Here is a 21402-nt window from a genome sequence, read left to right as displayed (position 1 = left end):
GCCTGGCTCAGTCGATAGCAGAAGGTTATGAGTTAAAGCCTCACAATGTCAGGACTCGTATAGTTTAAGCTGACTTAAGCTATAAACAGCACTTGAGTGCTGGGGCTGGGCTACATTGCCAGAGGTGCCGTCCTTCAAATGAGACGTTAAATCGAAGTCCGGCTGCTTATTCAGGTGGACGTTAAAGATCCCATTGCACTATTTGATGAAGAGAAGGAAGTTCCTGTTTCTCCCGGTGACCTGGCCGACAATCCCTCCACCTGTAAGCTTACACCGCCCCCCCCCACCCCCCCCCACCACCACCACCACCACCAATTGTTCACTCACTTCATGGATGTGTTTGCATGCAAATTGCCCGCTGCATTCACCTACAAATACAGAACCTGGTGCTTTGCTACTTCAGGGAGAAGGCAAGCTTGATGCTAAGCCCATAGAATCCACCACAGGCCAGGGAGGAAAAAAATGTAAATATCTTTAAATTATTCTCAGGTGAACTTAAGAGATGTCAAGCCCTGTGAAAACCGGGCTTCTTTGCTCACAGCTGTAGTTGGGTATTTCTTTCGGCTTCAATCCGCTCTGTAAATGCAGCCTCAGTCGCTACTTCCTTGAGGTCATTTTACTTTTCAAAAACATTTGTTTGTTCCAAGTTTTTTTTCTTCCCCACATTTCTAAATCAATGCCGCCGTCTCTGTAATGCGTAATGTAAGATTATAAAAACACACACTTGCAGCACACAGAAAACAAAGGTTAATTGCTAGGTGTTCTGGCATAAGCAAGTGAATTAAAATTTAATAAAGTGGGGCTGGTAGTCTTACAGAAATCTTATTATTTTTATACGTTTATAAATGTGCTGTTAGCTACAGTGTAAGATGCAATGCTGAAGCAATATTTACTTGTGGTTTACAGGAGTTTCTGAAACTGCGCCTCCAGTGTATAAATTCTATCTCCTTTCCCCCTGGCTCTCTCCAGACTGTGCTGGCATATACTGGGGTATAGTTCCTCTCTCTCTCTCTCTCTCTCTCTTTCTTGTGCTTCCTCACCACCAATGTTGACAACCTGACTTCCAGGTTGCCACTAACATCACTTCACCCACTCATGTGCAATGTGCAGTAAATGACATCGGAAGCGACCTGATGACCCACAGACTGACCCTTTTTTACGCACTTCACTTAATAATAATAATAATAATCCTTGCATTTGATATGGCGCTTTTCACGTCGGGAGGACATCCCAAAGCGCTTCACAGAACACACTGTAAAGTGAATTGACTGTATATTTGTGGGCGAACGCGGCAGCCAATTGCGCACAGCGATGTCCCACAAACAGTCGTAGATTGAAAATGACCAATTTATTTTATAACATGGCGGCTGAAAGATTGCACCCAGCTGACTGCTCTGATTAATGTTTGCTGTATCTTTTGCACTCATTGTTTGAGCCAGATGAGAGACAATTCGATGGGCCTTTAAATATGGGAGAGCATTACAGCATCCCTGAACAATTTTGAACTCTGTTTCTCAGGTTTAGATCCTGGTACAGTACAAACTAACTTCATGAATTCAACTTGGGCTGAACACTTGGATATTGCATTCTCCCACCAAATCATATGGGTCTTTCCACCTCTGTTTAGTTGAAGCCTTGGTCCTGATCCTGTTGAGTATTGTGAATGTCCATTAATTCAGTCCAGCTGGAATAATAATAAAAATAATAATAATCTTTTCATTTGATATAACGCTTTTCACGTCTTCTAGATGTCTCAAAGCGCTTCACAGAATATACTGTAAAGTGAACTGACTGTATATTTGTGGACGAAATTCGTAGGTATAAACTGGGAATCTTTAATGAGGAGTGGTCCTGGAGCATTAGGTGGCCTGATAGGAAGATGGAGAACCTCTATATCAAATCTAGAAAATGTAAGTGTCTGGGTTTCTTGGAATTCTTTTAAAATTGTGCCCTAGAAGTGGAGAGGGAGGAAGGTGCATTAATGGATGCTCAAAACCTTGGTGTGTCCTGATACTCGCTCTGGGCTCGACCTTTCACTCAACGTTCTCAATAATTGAATGGCAGCTACTGAGATAAAACCCTCTGTCTTTCAGACGTGACTTGGAACTCTCAGACCACCCATGAACACGCTTTTTTTAGTTCTATAAAAAGAATAACTTATTCAGAATTGAAGCAATAGAGAATTTACTTTGAACACAAGCGCTAGGTAGGTGTGTGTGTGTGCTTGTTGCGAGTGTGTGTGTGTGCGTAGGATTGTGTTTTTACTGCTTGTATTGAAATCTGGCTTGATTTCTGTGAATTTCAAATTTGATTTTGTTTCTTGGCTGATGTCCCCCTCACTGGCAGTGAGTTAAGTGTCTGACTTGTTCCTCGAGCCTGTAGGCCCAGCGGTTGTCAGGCAGGGGTGTTGTCTAACATGAAGTAAGACAGCTGTTAAATGATTATGTTGCTAGGAGCGGAGATTGCCAACTAAAACCACAATGTTTCATTTGTTTCTGGTGTATTGGCCTCAGTGTCCTACCCTAGAACTATGGCTTTAAAAATTCCCCTCCCTCGAGTTCTCCTAAAGGTGTTGACTCATGCCAGCCGTCCCCCCGTTCCCCCCTCCAAGCCTAGACAATATCAGCGGTTTGTGGGGACATCACAATGGTGTTCTCGAACTTGCATTTGTCCAGGAGGACTCTCTACAGGGTGATAGTTTAGTTGTGAAAGGCCTGGCAGATTTCCCGTCCCCTGACCACCACCAACAACTTACATTTGTATAGCGCCTTTCATGTCAGGACGTCCCAAGGCGCTGGACAGTCAGGGATCCACACCCGAGCTGGTGGTTGGGATCAGGAGGGGTGGAGGACGAGGAGGGTACGGGTAAGAAGGTGACCTTCGAAGGCACGATCGAAGAGGAGGGGATTGAGATCGAGGAAGGGCTTGAGATCAAGGAGGTGCTGAAACAAATTTCAGTGTCTATCCTGTTTGAGATCTAACTCTGCATTGTCTGACCGTCCAACATGAAACCTCCTTGGCCAATTCTTTGGTGACGACAAGCACCAGTTTGTTGGTGATGCAAAGTGCCAACCATCCTAGTGTCTGTCCTGCCAGCCTGTGGCACAGCTCACTGGGACCGTGACACACCCTCACCAGCCACTCAGGTTGTGGGTTAAATCCAAGCCAGCTCATTTGGCCCCCGTGCTCATTTTTTTAAAATCAGACGTTCTGGCGATTAAAAATAAATGTCACAAAAAATGCCTGGCTTCTAAATGTCATGTTTTGTAATTTTATTTTAATTGGATGTGATTAAGGCAGATGCTGTTACAATCTCCTTTCGCTGGATGAATAATGTAGAATTAAATGGCGTGAAAGTGAATGAAATATCAGATAAAAATGGACTGTATAAACAGTTGCATAAAAGGGCTTTTCCTCTCTCCATCGTGTCCCCACTTCATGACTGCCCCTGGCTAATACCTCCCGATTTAGGGTGGCATTAACCAGGCGCAGCTTTGCTGCCAACAGTAGTCAGGAAATTGAGAACCTTAGCAGTGAGCCACATCCTAGTTGCTATAGATCTGTTTTGCTCCCTTTCTTTCTCACTCCCTCCCTCCTCGTCCCCTCGTGCTGATTCGTGATGGCATGGGGTCTAAAGGGCTAACGGCAGTCGTGGTTGATGAAGAGCTCAGACACTCGGTGTAAACTGTCTATTCAACTGGGGCGAGAGGGGAAAGCGCATGACAACCTAATCCAATCTTGACCTTGCAAACCATCCACAGGCATGTCTTTTCCAGCAGGGGTCACTGGGTAGTGATCATCAATGGACATTCATAGAATATTACAGCACAGAAAGAGGCCATTCGGCCCATTGTGCCTGTGCCGGTTCTTTGGAAGAGCTACCAACCAGTCCCACTCCCCCGCTCTTTCCCCACACCCCTGCACATTTGTTTCTTTTCAACAACAACAAGATTACACTGTATATGATGGTGGGGATGGAGGGGTGGGGCGGGGGAGTGCGAGGGATGAACAGGAACTGGATTTTCAAGTACCTATCCAATTTCCTTTTGGAAGTTGTATTGAATCTGTTTCCACCAGCCTTTCAGGCAGTGCATTCCAGACTGTAACCACTCTGTGTGTGAAAAAAAATTCTGCGCATCTCCCCTCTGGTTCTTTTGTCAATTATCTTAAATCTGTGTGCGCTGGTTACTGATCCACGGGCCAGTGGAAGCAGTTTCTCCCTATCAAAACTCCTCATAATGTTGAACACCTCTATTAAATCTCCCCTTAAACATTCTTTGCCCTAAGGAGAACAATCCCATTCTAGGCAATTCTTCCTCTTTCTGAGGCCAAGGCAAAGCCATCATTGCCTGATATCTGTTGTCTGAACACAGATCAGATGTAGACTATTACTTCGAGACTGATACTGTATGGCCGAGTTCTGTTTTGCACCAAACCAGTTGCTGGACTTCGTCTTGCTCAAGGTAGGCACTGTTTAATAAAGCACCCCCTTAAAATATTTAGTTAAGGAAGGAATGTCTGACGGGAGAAGAATCTGAGACACGCACAGTCAGAGAAGGCACACACACACACTGGGCTGTTTAGCCTCGTGAAACAACGCCTTGTAGAGAAGCAGAATTTCTTCACACCGTGCAGCTGACATTCCTCAGAGATTGGGTTATGGCTATGCTGAGCTGAGCTGCTGGCTGGCTGTGGGCTGAAAGCAGAAAGACATTTTGCAGTCAGTAGTTTACGATTTCTTCTCTTCCCCCTTGCAGCTGAAAATTGAAAGTAGGTAAAATAAAATCGTTCACTGACTTCATGGCTGTTTGGGGGACATTGCTGTGCGCAAGTTATACAATACATACTTGCATTTCACACAGCCCCTTCTCATGTCATTGAGACATCTCAAAAGCGCTTCAAAGGATATACTGTCAAGTGGATTGACTGTATATTTTGTGGTTGAAATTAGCCGCCACATTTGCCTACAAAATACAACCACTGCACCCTCACTATTAAAATTCTGTATTTTGAGATGTCTGAATGATATGATGTGGCGCGACATCAAATGCAAGGATTATTATAATTATTGTTATTATGGCCTGCTGGAACGCTTTCCAAGTGGAGGTAGGTTGGTGAGCCCCCTCGCCAGATGCAGTGTCTTTGTGATCAGCCACATAACTGCTCTTGGGTTCCATGCCACATCTCACAGTAAGTAACTGGGCAAGGCGGGCAGTCAGTTATGTGCGATTGTGAGTCTGTGACTGTGTTTGAGGTAGTCTGTTGACTGTAGTTTACGATCCTCCTGCAGACCTCTCCTCTCGAAAGGTCCCGGCTCTGTGTAAACACGGTCTCACTGCTTTCGGTACATTTTGATGAGAGGGACGGCTCTCCTGTGCTGTGGAATTTGCCTCCGTTGTTCTGCAAGGGGTCTTGTTGCCCCTGGTGTTGTGGAATCCATCTTGCTAATTCTACAGCGCTGGGAGAGAGGTGCCATGCCAGCACGGCTAATTCACTCTGAGTTCCTGGCATCTGTTGCTACCTATCACTAGCAAGCGATGGAGCAAGCAGTTGCGTTGGCCTTCATCATGCGAGGGAAACCATTGGACTGTCTGCCACAGCAAGACTCCTGTGATGTTTCCCTGTTTGAATGCACATCTGTTTTGGAGGGTTCTCGTCCAGCCACACACAGCAGCAATTTATGCTCCTCGATCCTCCTCCATCAAATACAGTGCAGTGCCTGAACCAACATTTCCGTTGAAGTAAGGTGTGCACAAACTCGCTAGTACGTACTACACTGCTCTGTGTGCATGTACGCCTTGCTGGCGGGCCAGATTGTGTACATTTCTGCAAGGGCTATTGAATAGCTATCAGGAATACGATTCCCTGGCTGATTTACCCTTGGCCCGCTCATGAGCACAGAGGAATTCTCTTGTCACGCCATTCGATATAGTGTTGCCTCACTTCTTGCGCTTGGTCTGCTGTGAAGCACCCGGCTTCTGGCGCTGCCTCGCTGGCTTCAGGTGCTACAGAATAGCTCCCTGATCAGATTGCCCCGATGTTACTTCCTGCCTGTTGTGCATTTGCACTATGCACAGGAAGGACGACTAATGTGGCTTTCGTTGGGAAGCGAAGTCAGGTAGCCCTTGGGCGGTACGCAGGAAACACCAATCCAGAAGTCAACCTTGTTTGTACGTGCCTTGTTTATAACTCAAGTCAGTGAGACATTATAATGAGGCATTATAATATAATATAGTGAGACATTATAATAATAATAACCCTTTACTGAGTCCAGTATTCCCAAGCTGCGTTTCAGTTTTCCTATTGATATCAAAGTCTTGCTGGACCCCATGTTTGTCAATTTGTCATGCAAGGGGACACTGGGGGCGAGGGAGGAAGGTGAAGGGTGACCAGACTGGCTAAGTTAGACCTTTGGAATCTACATGTGAAGTAGAATACAATACATAATTACATTTGCATGGCGCCTTTCACGTCGGGAGGACATCCCCAGGCACTTGTTTATCACAATGCTGACAATAAATCATATGTAGCATTATATAGCTTGAACTCTCCTGGTTTAAGTGTGTAGGTTGTGTCCCTCTGGTGGGTGGGGGGTCAGGGGCAACATTCCAGGCAAACAGAAATTTCCAAATATGTGGAACTCTGGCGAGTTTGGACATCCTTAAGCATTGGTGATGGCTTTCCGTGTGTCTGACACCTGGCTGACCGAGACACAGAGAGAGAGAGAGATGTTGGGACTCTGAGCTCCTGTTAACTGCTGTGTAATGATGATAAGTCCGCGATTACAAGATTGTGTCATCTCGGGACTGGCCGACACAGGGGGATTTTTTTTTGTGTTTCTGTGACTCGGAATACCCGTTTGATGGAGGCTCTCTGTGTGGCTTGTTTGCTTTATCACAACGCAAAGTTCCAGACGAGGCTCCCTGTATTCCTGCCTTGTGGCATTGTGGCTTCCTCATTTCTTTTGAGTTGCTTTTATTAAAAGGAGTCAATTGTGCTTCTCTGGCACAGACAGAGTTAATTGGAAGTAGTGTTGATGCCTGTTCCTTGCCGATAAGTCAACGGCTTTGAAGTATGGCTGTACTGTAACCTGCTGGAGGTGCTGCTGGCAGCCAACACCAGCTAATCAATCTCTGCAGATAAGAGTTGTAAGTAACATTGGATGTTATGTTTAAAGAACTGAAAAGGCTGCTAAATTTATTGCCATCTGTCTGGTAATAGGAGTGGAATTTTTTCCCTCTCTGTCGTGCCCTGGCATTTCAGACACTGCGTGCAGTGCTGGTAACTGCGTTTGATTTAACACTTTCAAGGCTCGTGGCTGAACAAGCTCCCAGCAGGATCACATCAGAACTGCCGCTCCCAGAAAGGAATTGGATGTTTATTTAAAGCAAAGCCACCCCACCCCTCCATCTCTCTCTTTCTCCTATCACTGCCGTGTGTGTGTGGACCTTTCTCTCCTGTGTGTATCTGTGCACGTATCTCTACATCTCTATGTGTGTGTGTGTGTGTGTGTATTTGTGTCTCTTTCTGTGTGTGCGTGTGTATTTTTCTGTGTGTGTGTGTGTGTGTGTGTGTCTCTCTCTTTCCCCCTTCTCTCTTTTTTTCCCCTTCCCTTAATCTCCGTCTGTTTTTGTCAATCGGTCTGTCTTTCCCCTCCTTACTTTCCAGTCGCTTGTTGCTTCTGAGTGTGTGTGTGTGTGTGTGTGTGTGTGTGTCTGCCTCCTTTGGAACATCATTCTCATTTCACAAAACAGCACTAATGGGAATAATTTACAAATGTTTAAAAAAAAACCTCTCTTCAGTCAGACAATAAACAGCGCTGGCAGCACGCTCCACAGACGTGGGAGGTTTTGGCATTCTGTTTAAGCTCATTGTTATGGCATTGCACAGATCAGCGACTGGGGACTCCTTGTCATCTTGGTTGGGAGAACTTTTCTGGAATAAGGATTGCTCGTGTCCTGAGCTCCGTGAGGCAACCAGATCTGTTAATAATAATAATAATAATAATCATCCTTGCATTTGATATTGTGCATTATCACGTCTTCGACACGCCTCAAAAGCGCTTCGCAGATTATACTGTAAAGTGAATTGATTGCATATTTTGTGGACAAAATGAGTCGTCGTTGAGGCAGTGTCACTGTTCTTGAGGAAGGGAGATTGATGGAGTGACTGACGACTGTAGGTCAACTGGAGTGGAACGAGGCCCTGAAGCAAGACACCCGCTTTACCCCGTTCAGCTCCAGCTGGTGACTGGCCTGCGGAGAACCAAAATCAGGGGAGAGCATCATTCAGATCTGTCCACTAGCAGTTTGCCTGAGGCACCACCGCTTGCCACGGGTTGAATAGCTAATATTCGGTTTCTGTTAAATTGACCTATATTTTTAATGAAAATGCAGCCATTATTTATTAATTGTAGCTACTTGGAGGAGGCCATCGTGGCCAAAGAACAGATGTGGCAGCTCTGCTATTGTTGTCCATTGTTTTAAACCGAGCAACAGGAGAACGCAGGAGGCTGGCGGGCGCTCCTGCTTAACACTTCTAGTTCAGAAAACAGGACCAAGTATTTTAATTTTAAATATATATTTGTAACATACTGCTTTGTTATACATGCACATTTCCTTTTAACCTCCCTGTCTATATCCCCTCTCCTTAATTCTGCACCCCCCCCGCCCGCCCCCGGGCCTTAAACTCCCATGTCTTGTCTACTGATAATTGCTCTCCTCAATAAGGGGTCAAGTTAATAACAATAAATCAGGATTGTACTGGTTTCTGATACAGAACCTATAATTCTTGTATGTCTCAAAGCACTTCACAGTGTTTCTGTGAAAGTAGTAATTGTACATCTGTAAATGAATAGGTACATTCCTTCACTGACCTTTTCCTGAGTTTTTTTTAAGCATTGTCTCTTGTGCATTCTTGCACAAATGATGCCATAAGGCCTGCAGCTCTCTGCAATCTCCGGGAAATCTTCGCGTGCGGAATTAGAAAAATATTCAACTCCGTTGGCCTTTCTTTGATAAACACATGGTGCCACATCCTCCCCCAAAACCATCCTGACATTAAAACAAAGGCGTTTCCTGTCTCCTTGTCTCAATTATATGGGTTACTGAAAGTGTTCCAGCCTGGAGCCTTCCAGCAACGGCAATGTAGGATGGCATTTCTCTGCCTTCACCCAGATCCCCAGCTGTGCTTTCTTGTCACCCATCATCTTCCTTCACATGACCTTGGTGATGGAGCAAACATGGCCTCGATCGTGAGAGCTTGAGCACAGAGTGACTGAGTGTGCGCGTGAAAGCCTACTGGCAATTTGGAGGTTTTTTATTTCATAGTCTATAACACACCAACCGAAATAGATGATTCGACCCAACTCGTGCCGTGTTTATATTCCACATACTCTCCTCCTCCATTCCCTTGTCCTTCATGTACGAATTCAGAAGAAACAATATCTGTCAATACCCCCTCACTCTGCTCTTCAAAACCCACAGTGATCCACCCCATAGAGAGATTCCGGCTGTGGACTGAAGCTTTGCCTTAATATTTTTTATCGAGAAGTCTAAGAGTGCAGCACTCCGACAAAGAGTGTGTAAGACGAAGGCCAATCAGGAATTGCTGATCTCTCTGGCCCGCGTGTTAACACCTCATAGTAAGACCACTGATTGAAATAGACGGGAAGAAATTCAGAATGTAATGAAGGTCAATATAGCCCTTCACTCCTTGTCCTTAGTTAGCCTTTACTAATGAGTTTATTTAGATGAGAACCGGTTCTTGTGCAGTTGCCCGTACACTAGGCTTCTGATTTTTTAGGGGGCTGGGGGTACCGGGAGGTGGACATTGAGGCTCAGCATTTGCTCGCTGCAATCTGTACTCGGGAAAAGCTTGGCAAGGAGTGTTACTCTGCTCCTCCTACTGGCCGCGTCTGAGTGCGACACCGATAGAGACTGGTGTGTGGTTTTAACCACTGGGACAGGTTACATATTAGATTTCAAACTGCCCGCACACAGCCGGCAAATCTGTAAATTGCGCTGCAGGAATTAACTGCTCGGGATGCTGGCTGTGGAACTGCGGCAGCCCGAGGGTGTTTACAGCAGGGCTTCACTACCTTTTCATTATGCATATATTTACATGCATCCACCCAGCACACTCCTGGCACTTCACCCGTCTGCTTATCTGGTACGTCATCCAGTAGAAGCTCCAGAAGCTTTTCCTGGTTTTCTGTTAGAAAACGAGTGGCACGAGGTCTGCTTTTTCATCCCGGCCCGTTCCGCCCAGATCACCCATAAATCATTGGTTTTCAGCAGCCCATTGTATTTCCTAAAGTCTCTCCTCTGTTTGATAGTCGTGGATTCACGACTGAAAGCACAAATAGAGCACACAAAATGAACGAAGACCTTCCTATTCGACCATGGCTACGGTCACCTCCCCCTCCCCCTGGCTCGGAGTCGTGCTTTGAGAGGCGCTATATCAATGCAAGTTGCTGTGGTGTGATAGGTTTTTCCTCTTAAGATATTCCCCAACTTTTCTGAAGACATTAGATTCCCTTTTCCCTCCACGTTGGGATGGGCCATGGAGGTCACTTGACAGCAGACTATTAGATTGGGCGAGGGCAGGGTGTGGGTCGCGGGCTGATCTCTCTCCCGGTGCCCAAACAGAGTTTGCTGACACCCTGATTCGTTTCAGCTCGACACGAACTGGAAATGAAAGAAGTGTGTGTTGGAAGGGGCTGGGTCTGCTTTGGGTTAGTTGGGTGCCGGGCCTCGATTAGCCGGTGCTGGAGGATAAAACAGCTGAAAGGACTTCATGAAAGGAAGTGCTGTTCACAACATGGTGATACTTTTTACAGCCTCTCTGCTAATCTTGCACTTTCAACTTTGTTCCCCGCTGTTTGCTGGTCGTGTGATGAGGAATTACGAGGCAGCACTTCAAAGGTAGCTCCAGATTATCTGCCCCCCCCCCCCCCTCTCAAATTCTTTATTTCTTCTGCCCCATCCCTCATTTTCTTGTACCCTCACAGAATGATAGGAAATCTTCCCTGAAGTTGTCGAAATGCAACTTTTGTGGAGCTCAGTGTCAGGCTGACCAAAATCCCCCCCCCCCCCCCCCCCACCCCCAAGCGCCCTTGTCTTGGCATTTTTACATGTGCTGATCAGGCAGCAGAGAAATGGACAGCGTTTGTAAGCGAGTTCCAGACCATCCATCCCTGGAACCTTCACCTCACTGGAATCTGTGAATCCTTTCGTTCTTGTAACATGACAGTGTCTTGTCATTCAGCCTCATCCGCTCAGGCCTCCAGCTTTTGTCAACTCTGTTTACTTAGCAGTCACTTGGATGTTAGACGATCGGTGGATTGCTTTTTGGGTATAATAATCCCTCCCCGCCCCCCCCCCCCTAAAAAAAAATGTCATCACTCAATCCACGACCGTTGGTGGGACACTGCTGTGCGCAATTGGCTGCCGCGGTTCGCCCTCAAAATGCACAGTCAATCCACTTTACAGTATATCCTGAGAAGCGCTTTGAGACGTCTCAGTGATGTGATGATGATAATAATAATAATCCTTGCATTTGACATGGCGCTTTTCATGTCTAGATGTCTCAAAGTGCTTCACAGAATATACTGTAAAGTGAATTGACTGTATAAAGCGCTATATCAAATGTAATTCTTATTCTTATAGCTATGCTAGCGACAAATTCCTCCGATGGATGAAATCTTATAATGTATGAGATGTGGAACTCTCTCCTTCCTCATTCCTTTTTCTTCTTAAATCTCGAGGTTTCTGAAGACCAGCCTTTACCTATGTTCGAGTGAATTATGAGCTCCTACAATAACATTGCTTGGAGAGAGATTGAACCTCAGGTTCAAATTCTAGATGTTGGTGATATTTCAAAATGACAATCCTCTTTGGGATTAAATCAGAGCTGGGAATTTTGTACAGATTCCCTCTGGTCTTTTCTTTCTGCTCTCCCTCCCCCTCTCCCCCCCACCCCCCCCACCACCATCGCTTAGGCATTGCCGCAAGATAGAGTGATCAATACAACGTTAGTTGATTTTTTTAGCTTCACACGACCCAAACTCTATTTGCTCTTGACAATTCCTATTTTTACACTTGTGCTGTACAATTCCTCACCCGTTCCTCACATTTATGTGTTTGTTGGTGATTTAGCTGAAGAGAGACTAATCCTGTCCACATCTGCAATCACCCGCTGCCCCGTCCCCCCACCCCCCCCCTCACCCCATTGACATCCTTTCAAGTCGGGGTCAAAGGATTGTGATCAGTAGCAGAAATCCTAGCTGTTATTCCCCCCTCCAAGCACTGAGACTAATTGCCATATCTCTGCCACTATGGCAGCTGAGATCAGCTAACTCAGCACAAGCTGGGAATCTAACCTGGAGCCTGGCCAGTCAGTGTGGCTTACTGCACGGAGGCGCACAGGGTACTTACCAAGAGACGTCATTGCAGGGATAAGCAAAATAGTTGGTCTTAAAATGAAGTTGCCAAAGATTGACAGGATCGTCTAATCCCTCTTCGCACCCCCCCCCCCCCCTCGCACAATCGCTCACGAAAAGTAGTATCAGACTGGATTAATTGGTAGCACTCGTTCTTGCCTCTGAATCAGAAGGTGTTCGGTTGAAGCCCCACATTGGAACTTTGAGCTCACGTGATTCGTGATTTGTCCCGACACGAGAGAAGGGCTGTGGGAGCCCGGCTTTGTTAGAGTTGCCGTCCTTCGAACGACATGTCAAACAGAGCTCCCGCCTGTGCCAGTTCAGGTGGACGTTAAAGGTCCCATTGCACTGTTGGAAAAGAAAAAGATGTTTTTTTTCCTGGCCAGCAATAAATTTCCAGATAAAATCGGCTGTCTTGCGGAGTCCTGTAGCTCAGTGGTTAGAGCACTCGCTTTGAAAGCGAGAGACCTGAGTTCAATTCCAGGCAGAGGGCGAAACCTTGGGCAAGTTTCCTTACTCCACACAGAGCCTAATAATAATCCTCCAAAACCAAAAACAATAATAAAATTGGCATTTTCAATCTACGACTGTTTGTGGGAAATTGCTGTGCGTATTTGGCTGCCGCGTTCGCCCACAAATATATAGTCAATTCCTTTTACAGTGTGTCCTGTGAAGCGCTATGGGACGTCCTCCCGACGTGAAAAGCGCTATATCAAATGCAAGGATTATTATTATTGTGGGACATTGCTGCGTGCAAGTTGGTTGCCACATTCGCCTACCAAATACACAGTCATTGCACTTTACAGTAAATCCTATGAAAAGCTTGGAGACCTCCTCCAGACACGAACCGTGCTATATAATTAATAATAATAATAATCCTCGCATTTGATATAGCGCTTTTCACGTCTTCTAGACGTCTCAAAGCGCTGCACAGAATATACTGTAAAGTGAATGGACCGTATATTTGAGGGCGAAACGCGGCAGCCAATATCAGATGCAAGGATTCCTATTATAAAGTGCGACAGGAAGGCGACCCATTTTCTTTAAAGATTCCTCTTCAAAGTTCTTGCTGCCAAAAGAATATTGATAATTGGACGTCTGCTTTGAGAGGTTCAGGTGAAAGTGGATCCCCTGCTTCCATCAGCAGCTCCGACTATCCGTCTGGGAGCAGCCAAGCTGCAGGAAGTTGAGGTTAGACACAGTTGCAGTTTATAGGTGCACCTTGATAACATTTGAGATTATCTGGATTAAATTACTGCCAATTGAAGTCCAGTCTAATAATATCAATTCAATATGGCAATTGAATGGAACTATTTTGCTGGAGTATTGCGGGCTGTGTTGTGGATAATGCGTCAAACTCCTTTATTCCATTAGTCTTTGAGCGTGTTGAACTCAACCTGCTTTTAAGTGGTCAAAACTCGATTTGACGATTTCAGCTGGGTTGCGAATTACTGTCATGTTCAGTGAATGTCTGTGAGACGCTGGCAGCTCTCTTCCGTCCGTTCCCTTGTAAAGAATTTGTCAGTCGGATGTTAAACACACCCGACCAGCTACGGCGGTGGAGAAGATTCCGACAGCTTTTCAGAGAGGCGAGCTCTCAGCTGTCCTGTCCTGTTCCTCCTGTTGCTGGAAGCTCCGTAGTCTCGCTGGACTCTTGGGATCTCTTTGATCTTTGGCCGAGGCAGTGCGTGCAGTTTCTGTCACCGTTGTACCTCCAGACACACGCCACGAGCCCCAGGCTTCCAGCTGTTTAAGGACCTTTACACGAGATGCCGCACGACAGGAAGGGGGCACTATATAAATAAATGTAAGTTGTTGTAAATGGAAACATCAATTTTCTGTTGTAATTATCATCCTAGGAAGAGTTTTTTTTGTTCAGAATCTTATACAGTGTATGTTCCTGTGAAATATAGCCCTTCACCTGGGCCACCCCTTACACCATACGAAGGCAGGGTTGGTGTGACCTTGACTCGGGATTTGCTTCTCTCTCAGGGTGCAGTTATGCTCTGTGGGTCTCAGTTCTTCACCCTGATTCCCAATTTTTTAAAAAAAATTCCAACTAATTTGAACTGAAGTGAAATTGGATGCAAGGAACAATACTCCTGCATAAGGCTTTGTTGCGTGAGAGGGTTAGTTCAGCTCCCTGTCTTTTGCTTCCTTCAAGCAGGAAAGTAGGTGACTAGGCCTTGAACCTGTGGGCATAGCTGACGTCCCATTGCAATCTGTTTAACAGATACGCTCAAGCCAGCAAAGCCTCTGTGAATTTGGATTGATTTGACTGTACAATTGCTGCTGTATTCCCCATTGCTGAGGCTCACTGAGCCAGTCTCGGAGGGAGAGCGATGATGAGGGGGGTGTCTTTTTAATCTTTTAACAATTGCTCTTCTCTCGAGAACGACTCAGTTATGGCAGCACCTGGTTATTAATGTCAGATTAATATATTTACAGTACTTCCATCATATTTATCTGTAGCTTCCAGCCTTGTTACAAAAATAGAAAGTATTAAATTCCACTGAGAAAAATAATCGTGTGTGTGTGTGTGTGTGTGTGTGTGGTGTGTGCTTGGAGCAGGAGAGTGCCCTCAGACAGGCCGGGTAATGAAACGCTGAGTGCACTAATGAAATATCTTTAGTAATGTATAACCGGGCCCCAAGAGGGAAGAGCGAGCGTCTTTATTCCGGAGAACATTTGGAGTGAAAGTCTGACCGTCTTCTCTTTGCTAATGACGGATGGTTTGTTTGTTTTACAGATTTTAGTGAATTCCGTCAGCTTGGATTCCGAGGGCATCTTACTGTATGAAAATGTTTCTGTGGCAGACACCAGCCCAATCCTCCGTGATCTCGTCTTCAGCCCTGATTACCAGCACATCTACGCCATGACTGAGAAGCAGGTAGTCCATTTATTATTCTAACTTCCCTGTGATGATAATGATGCATTCCGTACGGCACCTTATCACATCAGCAAGCAGGAAGAGGGGAAGATAATAAAATAAATCTGCAGAGGTGGCAGATACATTACTATTTACGCCAGCTTTTGTGTTATTTGAAGAGCTGTGAGCTTCACAAAAGAGGGTGGAGGCTCAGAAAAGCATGGGAGGGGCGAGTGGGGAATGAAACCAGGGGTTGGAGGAGACCAGAGCTACTGCGCAGTTGCAGGAGAGATGCCAGGGAGCAAAGTGACAACACCCAACAAGTCACATTTTGTTCTCACTTTAAGCACGCTGAGATGCTGCCTTGCATGATGGGCGGTAGCATAAAATCAGTTATTGTTGTTGAAGTCTCCTAGCACTTATCCCGACTAAGGAGACTCCAGTGCTTTCCACCCCATCTTAATAATCACCCTTTTATAATCCCTTAAAAGAACATTTGGTCACTCAGTCCACGACTGTTTGTGGGAAACTGCTATTCACAATTGTCCGCTGCATTTCACCCACAAAATATACAGTTAATTCACTTTACAGTATATTTTGTGAGCCCTTTGAGATGTCTGGAAGACGTGATGAGGCGCTATATTATTATTATTATTTTCTCCATGCTGTTATGTAAGGCTGATTAGGATGTTCAGAAGCTCTGAAAGTCATATCACGTTTGGACTTGACTTGTAAACCATGGACCTGCTTGCCTCCTCGTGTTGCTTGGGGAAGGCTAAGTCGTGTATCGTGCACTTGAGAATAGGATTAGCTGCTTCTTGGCGAACTGAGAGTCGGGGCTCTGATGTCTCGTCTCAGATTCTTCACCTCTTGATCAGTGGGAGAGCGAATGCGACAACTCTGGACGAAGCAGCCGAGAGACACATTTTAGATTTAAAGTGCAGAATCTTCCTTGCATTGAGCTGAAATAATTGCACGGCAAGGAGACATTAAACAGCTGGCTGATAGCTCAGGGATTTTAGCCAGTGAGTACCTGAGCTGTACAAAGCAGCCATCAAGTATGATCCCTGCGGGGCCGGTGCTGCGTGCTGTGTTCCCTGGTTTCAGCCAGGGAGCTGCAATTTGTTTCAGCGCCTCAGGTTAGCGAGGTTAAAATCAACCGGGTTTCCTGTGCCTGATTGATACACAGAGACCCCTGCTGGAGGTGGGAGGGTAGACTTTGTGTGATGATCAGAAGCAGGTACCGCTCTGTGCTTACAAGTTGTGTGTCGATTAATTTTGTACGTTTCTTGCACTTGACAAGTCCCCTCTGATCAGAATGTTTAGACTAAATATGCATGTACAGCGGTGTAGGGTGGAATCTCTTTGGGCAGGCTGTTAGTGTTGCTCCAACCATTATGTTATGCTTTTCAACACTAACACTGCATTAGGCTTTCGCTTGAGAACAGTATACAGATTAATAGCTTTTTGCGCTGACATTCTGCTGTTGCATCGCCATTGAGAGTGTGGGGGTTGGAGAGAGGAGAAAGAGAGGGGTAGCAAGAGGGAGAGGGATTACTGGCTTTACATTCAATCTAGGATTTTGGTTCGTTTATGAAAAGAATCATTGTCGAGGAAATGATGTTTCGGACAATCATAATCCAATTAAATTCAGGCTTTGCAGTTGTTCCAAAATATTTACTTTGTAATGTGTTATAAAATAATGGAATAACAATCTGTACAACAGCTTGCATTTAATCATTGCCCTTCAAGAAGGGAAGTGTCTTTGAGCGCTTACAAAAGGGGTGGTTTGTCACTGAGCCAGGGAGAGGAGGGGAGGTGACTGGAGGCTTGGTCAAAGAAGAGGTCTTCAGGTGTGATCTGAGACGGACAAGGAGGGAGCAAGGTCAAGGGATTGAGGCAGAGTTTCAGCGTCTCGGGGAAATAGTGGCTGAATCCACAGCCGCCTAGAGTAGAGGGGCAGAGGGCTGCGCAGGATCCCGGATCCAGCTGAGTGAAAGGGGCTGTAGAGTAGTGGGGTGTGAACAGGTCGGATAGGTAGGAAATGTACCAAGGGATGAAGTCATTTGTACAGGATTGTGAAGATTTTGATCTCAATCCATATAATAGCCTCCACGCTTTGTTTTTCTCAAACGGACTCCTCGCTGGTCTGCCCTGCTCCACCATCCACAAGGCCAAGCTTATACAAACTCTACCGCCTATATCCTCACCCGCACAAAAGTCCATATGCCTATCATCACCCATTGGCTCCTCAACGAAAAGATCCTCGCCCTCGCAAACACGTCAGTTCACGCCCAAGCATCTCCCTGTCTCTCTGACCTGCTCGTGCCCCACTCTTCGGCCTGCCCCCTTTGCTCAGGTAACACTGACCGGCCTGCCGCACATCTCCTCTCTCCCACCACCGCCATCGGTGGCCATGTCTTCAGCCACTACAGCACAAATCTCTGGCACTCCCTACCTCGCTGCCTGCATTGTGCGGTCAAAAAATGGGGTTGTGTGTGCGTGTGGGCGAGTGGGTCTCAACACCTTTTCCCCCAGTTGCCGCATCTGTTGCGAGAGTACGCAATCAGCTGCATTCTTTTAGCTCAGCTCTCTACCCGAGGAGCTACCTATATTATTGGCTTATTTCCTAGGCTGACTGATGAAGGTATCTATTGTTTTGGGGATAAAAATCTTAAAACAGGAGCGAATAATCCTGACTAATGCTGACATGCTGCATTCCAATTTATGCGCGCGAGTGTGAATGTGGTGCTATTGACGAGCTCCTCTGTCTTATAGAATCAAAGAACCACAGAATATTACAGCACCGAAGCCTGTGCCGGCTCTTTGAAAGAGCTACCCAATCGGTCCCACTCCCCCACTCTTTCCCCATACCCTTGCAAGTTTTTCCTTTTCAAGTCCCTATCCAATTCCCTTTTAAAAGTCATCATTGAATCTGTTTCCACCATCCTATCAGGCAGTTGTTCCATTCGTAACAACTGTCTGTGTGTGTAAAAAAAATTCTCATCTCCCCTCTGTGTTTTTTTGCCAATTATCTTGAATCTATGACCCATTGTGTAAGGTAAACTGGGGAGGCAGGGCAGATTTTTGTGGATTCTGAATATGAAGCTGAGGTATTGATGCTCGCAATTCATTTTGTCAAAGGTGAAAACAGAGGAAGTGTCAGTTGATTTCGATTCAGTCGGCCTGCCCTCTTTCCATCCTATTGCGCTCCGTGATGTTTGATGGAATTTATAGATGTTGCTTTTGTGTTTTTTTTAAAAAAAATGTATTTGGTGTAAAATACACGTTTAATCTGGTCGTAATCTCTGATTTTGAAATCTTTCCCTTGTTTCTGCTCAGCTCTGCTGATAATTGCCGCAACCGTAATTGAAATCTTGGAGGCTCTTAAGCCTCAGAGCTTAATGTTGAATTCACGTCAGGAAACAGAATGGTTATTCATCTGTGAATTCTTCATTTTTATTCCCCTCTCACTGAAATTTTAAGAGGGCCTCGATTTGATTGCGTTACTGAAATAGCCTTCTATGGTAAAATACTGGGAGCGGAGGAAGAAATGTGTTTACATAATTAAGCTTCCCGGAACGACTGTATGTGGCCTGAGCTGCAGTCCCATTTGTTTAAAAGGACAGTGTGAGTGTACCCAATCCTCTGGTCTTGCAGTGGGCAGATAGAGGAGAGGGTTAGTGTTTACATCAGATCTGCCCACCGCACATCCAGTTTGTACCATTGCACTCTGTAGCAAAATCTCCTTTGCAAATACAGCTTGGAAGGGAAGAGACCCTTGCATGGTTCTGGATAATACACAGATGGAGAGCCGTGTTTGTCCTTTGGGTGGATAAGCTCAGGTTGGGCCTGAGCAGAAAAAGTTAACATTGCGGCTAGAATGTGAGCCACTTTTAAGTTTCAGCAGAACCATGGTGGCAGAAAACAAGTGTCTTAATTGATGTGCTTCTCACCTGAGGGACACACTTGGTAAATGAGCTGTGCTGTGAGCTTTCCTTGCTTAAATATCGCTCAGCAGATGGGTTATTGGGAAACTGATAGCCTCGTAGCCAGAAGGCAAATCATGTCACCGTCCGAAAACAAGGTAAACTTTGTGCCAAATAGCAATAAATTGGACATTTTATATTAATGTGACTCCCGGGGAGGAGGTACTTGTTTCCTGTTGCCCATCACTTTAGGATAGCAAAATACCTTTGAGAGAAGTTAACTGCTCCTTAGTAGCTTTTTCTCCAATAACCGAGACTAACTTTAGCAGTTTTATCCAGCAGTCCTTCAATGGGATCTTCACGTTTTTAGATGGAGTTTCACATTCATATAAATAGATTTTGGAACTGCTGTGAATTTATAAGTTATGATGATGTGCTCTTTCTCTCTGAGGAGGGTGAATCTGACTGCTGAGTTTACATATGCCCCTGGCGCCAAAAGATTGAATTGGCCTCAGGTCAAATATACAGTCCTGGTGTACAACAACATCAGAGTTGGAAGCCATGACTTTTGCATAATCCCTCTGATGTCTCTTCTCTTTCCCATCTTCCAAACCAGCTGTGACAGAAGCCGCTGATTGACAGGTTGTGCTAATCCTGTTACGTCAGTCAATCCTTTTCCCCTACGTCTTCAGTGAACGAGAGGCCACCTTTGGAAAGTGCTTTTGTACCAAACATTAATTACCATTTGGCTTTGAATTGGGCACAAGGTTGGCTGTTGGAGCCCCAGCTGGTACCTGCTTGGCTCTGGATGACACACTGTTTGCTCAACACCCTAGGTGCCAAATGAGGGGGGAACTGAAATGTTAATGGGAATAATCTAATTAAGCCACCAGCAAATCCAAGTGATTATCAGTTTGTGTCTCCAACTGTTGGCTCGGTGACTCCATTGACAACAAGCCATGCCCAGGCCAAGAATTGACTCGATTGCAGCCAGTGAGGCATTTGGCAGAGATCCAATATCAAACTCTTCAGCCAATCCTGTATGAGAGCCAGAAAAGTAACAGTAGGATCAGGAAGTTTCAAACTGGGTTTACCGTTGGTTCCCAAAGCCTCGGAAAGTGTTTTGCAAGCAGAGGAGTGAGAGGGATAGTGAAGGTAATTATGAATCAGAGTTTGGGTTTGGTAAAGCGATAGCCAAAAGACCTTTGCTCCAGCATGGATCCAAGAATTTCATCACCTAAACTCTGGGGTTGTGCACATAATGTGGATTAATACTTTGCCCGCACCCCCGACTTTGCATCAACTATACTTCAAAAAAGCATTTCACAAATGATGTTTCAGGCCCAGACTTAGTCTAATGATGTTATAGATTGTCTTAACCAGATGTCTCAAGTTTGGGCTCAGTAGGTTAATAGAATTGATTTAGCATAACGGACCTTGACTGGAAAGCCAGCAAGGAATGTCTGCAATGACAGCCATACTGTATTATATGATGATGTGCAGAGAAGGTCATGTCATCTATCATTAGCCTCACAGCAAACGTCAAATGGAGATTTGACAAGTAAAGAGGAATAGGAGCAAACAGTGTGGGGGGAGGGGAAGGAGGGGGAACGTGAAGCAGCTGAATAGTTGTGCAATTTTTTTTATGCCGATGATGTATATCCCTTGCAGACCTAAGAAAGGTCAATGTTTGAGCTGACTCACACTTGTTGTTTGCTGTCTGCACAGGTGAGCCGTGTTCCAGTGGAGAGCTGTGAGCAGTACGAGAGCTGTGAGGTGTGTCTGGGCTCCCGAGATCCGCACTGTGGCTGGTGTGTCCTGCACAATGTGTAAGTGGAGACTTCTTCCTAATGATCGATTCTTAACACAAATCAGCGCGATCCAGCAGCTTGACATCGCAGTTCCTGAGAGGGAGAGCGAACCAGTTATCGCTGAATCTAATCTTCACAAAGAGTTCTTTAGAACTCTTTATACCGACGTTTGTTTAAACTAAGTGCTTGTTCTCGAGACTTTCAGGCGAGCGCTTTAGACTTCGGGGCCTGGAGCTAAACTTTCATGGTCTTGCCTCATTCATAATCTTAAGATACTGCAGAATTTTCAAAAAAATCTTATCAGCCTTAATTTGAAAGCCTTTTTTTTTCTCCAGTGATAACGAACTCTGA

The 21402-nt window shown here is 45.5% G+C and overlaps 1 protein-coding gene across 1 annotated transcript in view; it reads left to right on the top strand.

Annotated features, from left to right (window-relative positions):
• Positions 1 to 21402, top strand: part of LOC103176660 (plexin-A1) — a 223873-nt gene that overhangs the window by 72296 nt on the left and 130175 nt on the right. The window contains exons 3-4 of the mRNA XM_007890334.2: positions 15192 to 15332; positions 20969 to 21069. Coding sequence (XP_007888525.1) covers positions 15192 to 15332; positions 20969 to 21069 — 242 coding nt within the window. The remainder of the gene's footprint in view (positions 1 to 15191; positions 15333 to 20968; positions 21070 to 21402) is intronic.

The sequence above is a fragment of the Callorhinchus milii genome, unplaced genomic scaffold (assembly GCF_018977255.1).
Source record: "Callorhinchus milii isolate IMCB2004 unplaced genomic scaffold, IMCB_Cmil_1.0 Scaffold12, whole genome shotgun sequence".
Lineage (NCBI taxonomy): Eukaryota > Metazoa > Chordata > Chondrichthyes > Chimaeriformes > Callorhinchidae > Callorhinchus > Callorhinchus milii.
This window is presented reverse-complemented; position numbering and strand designations above follow the sequence as displayed.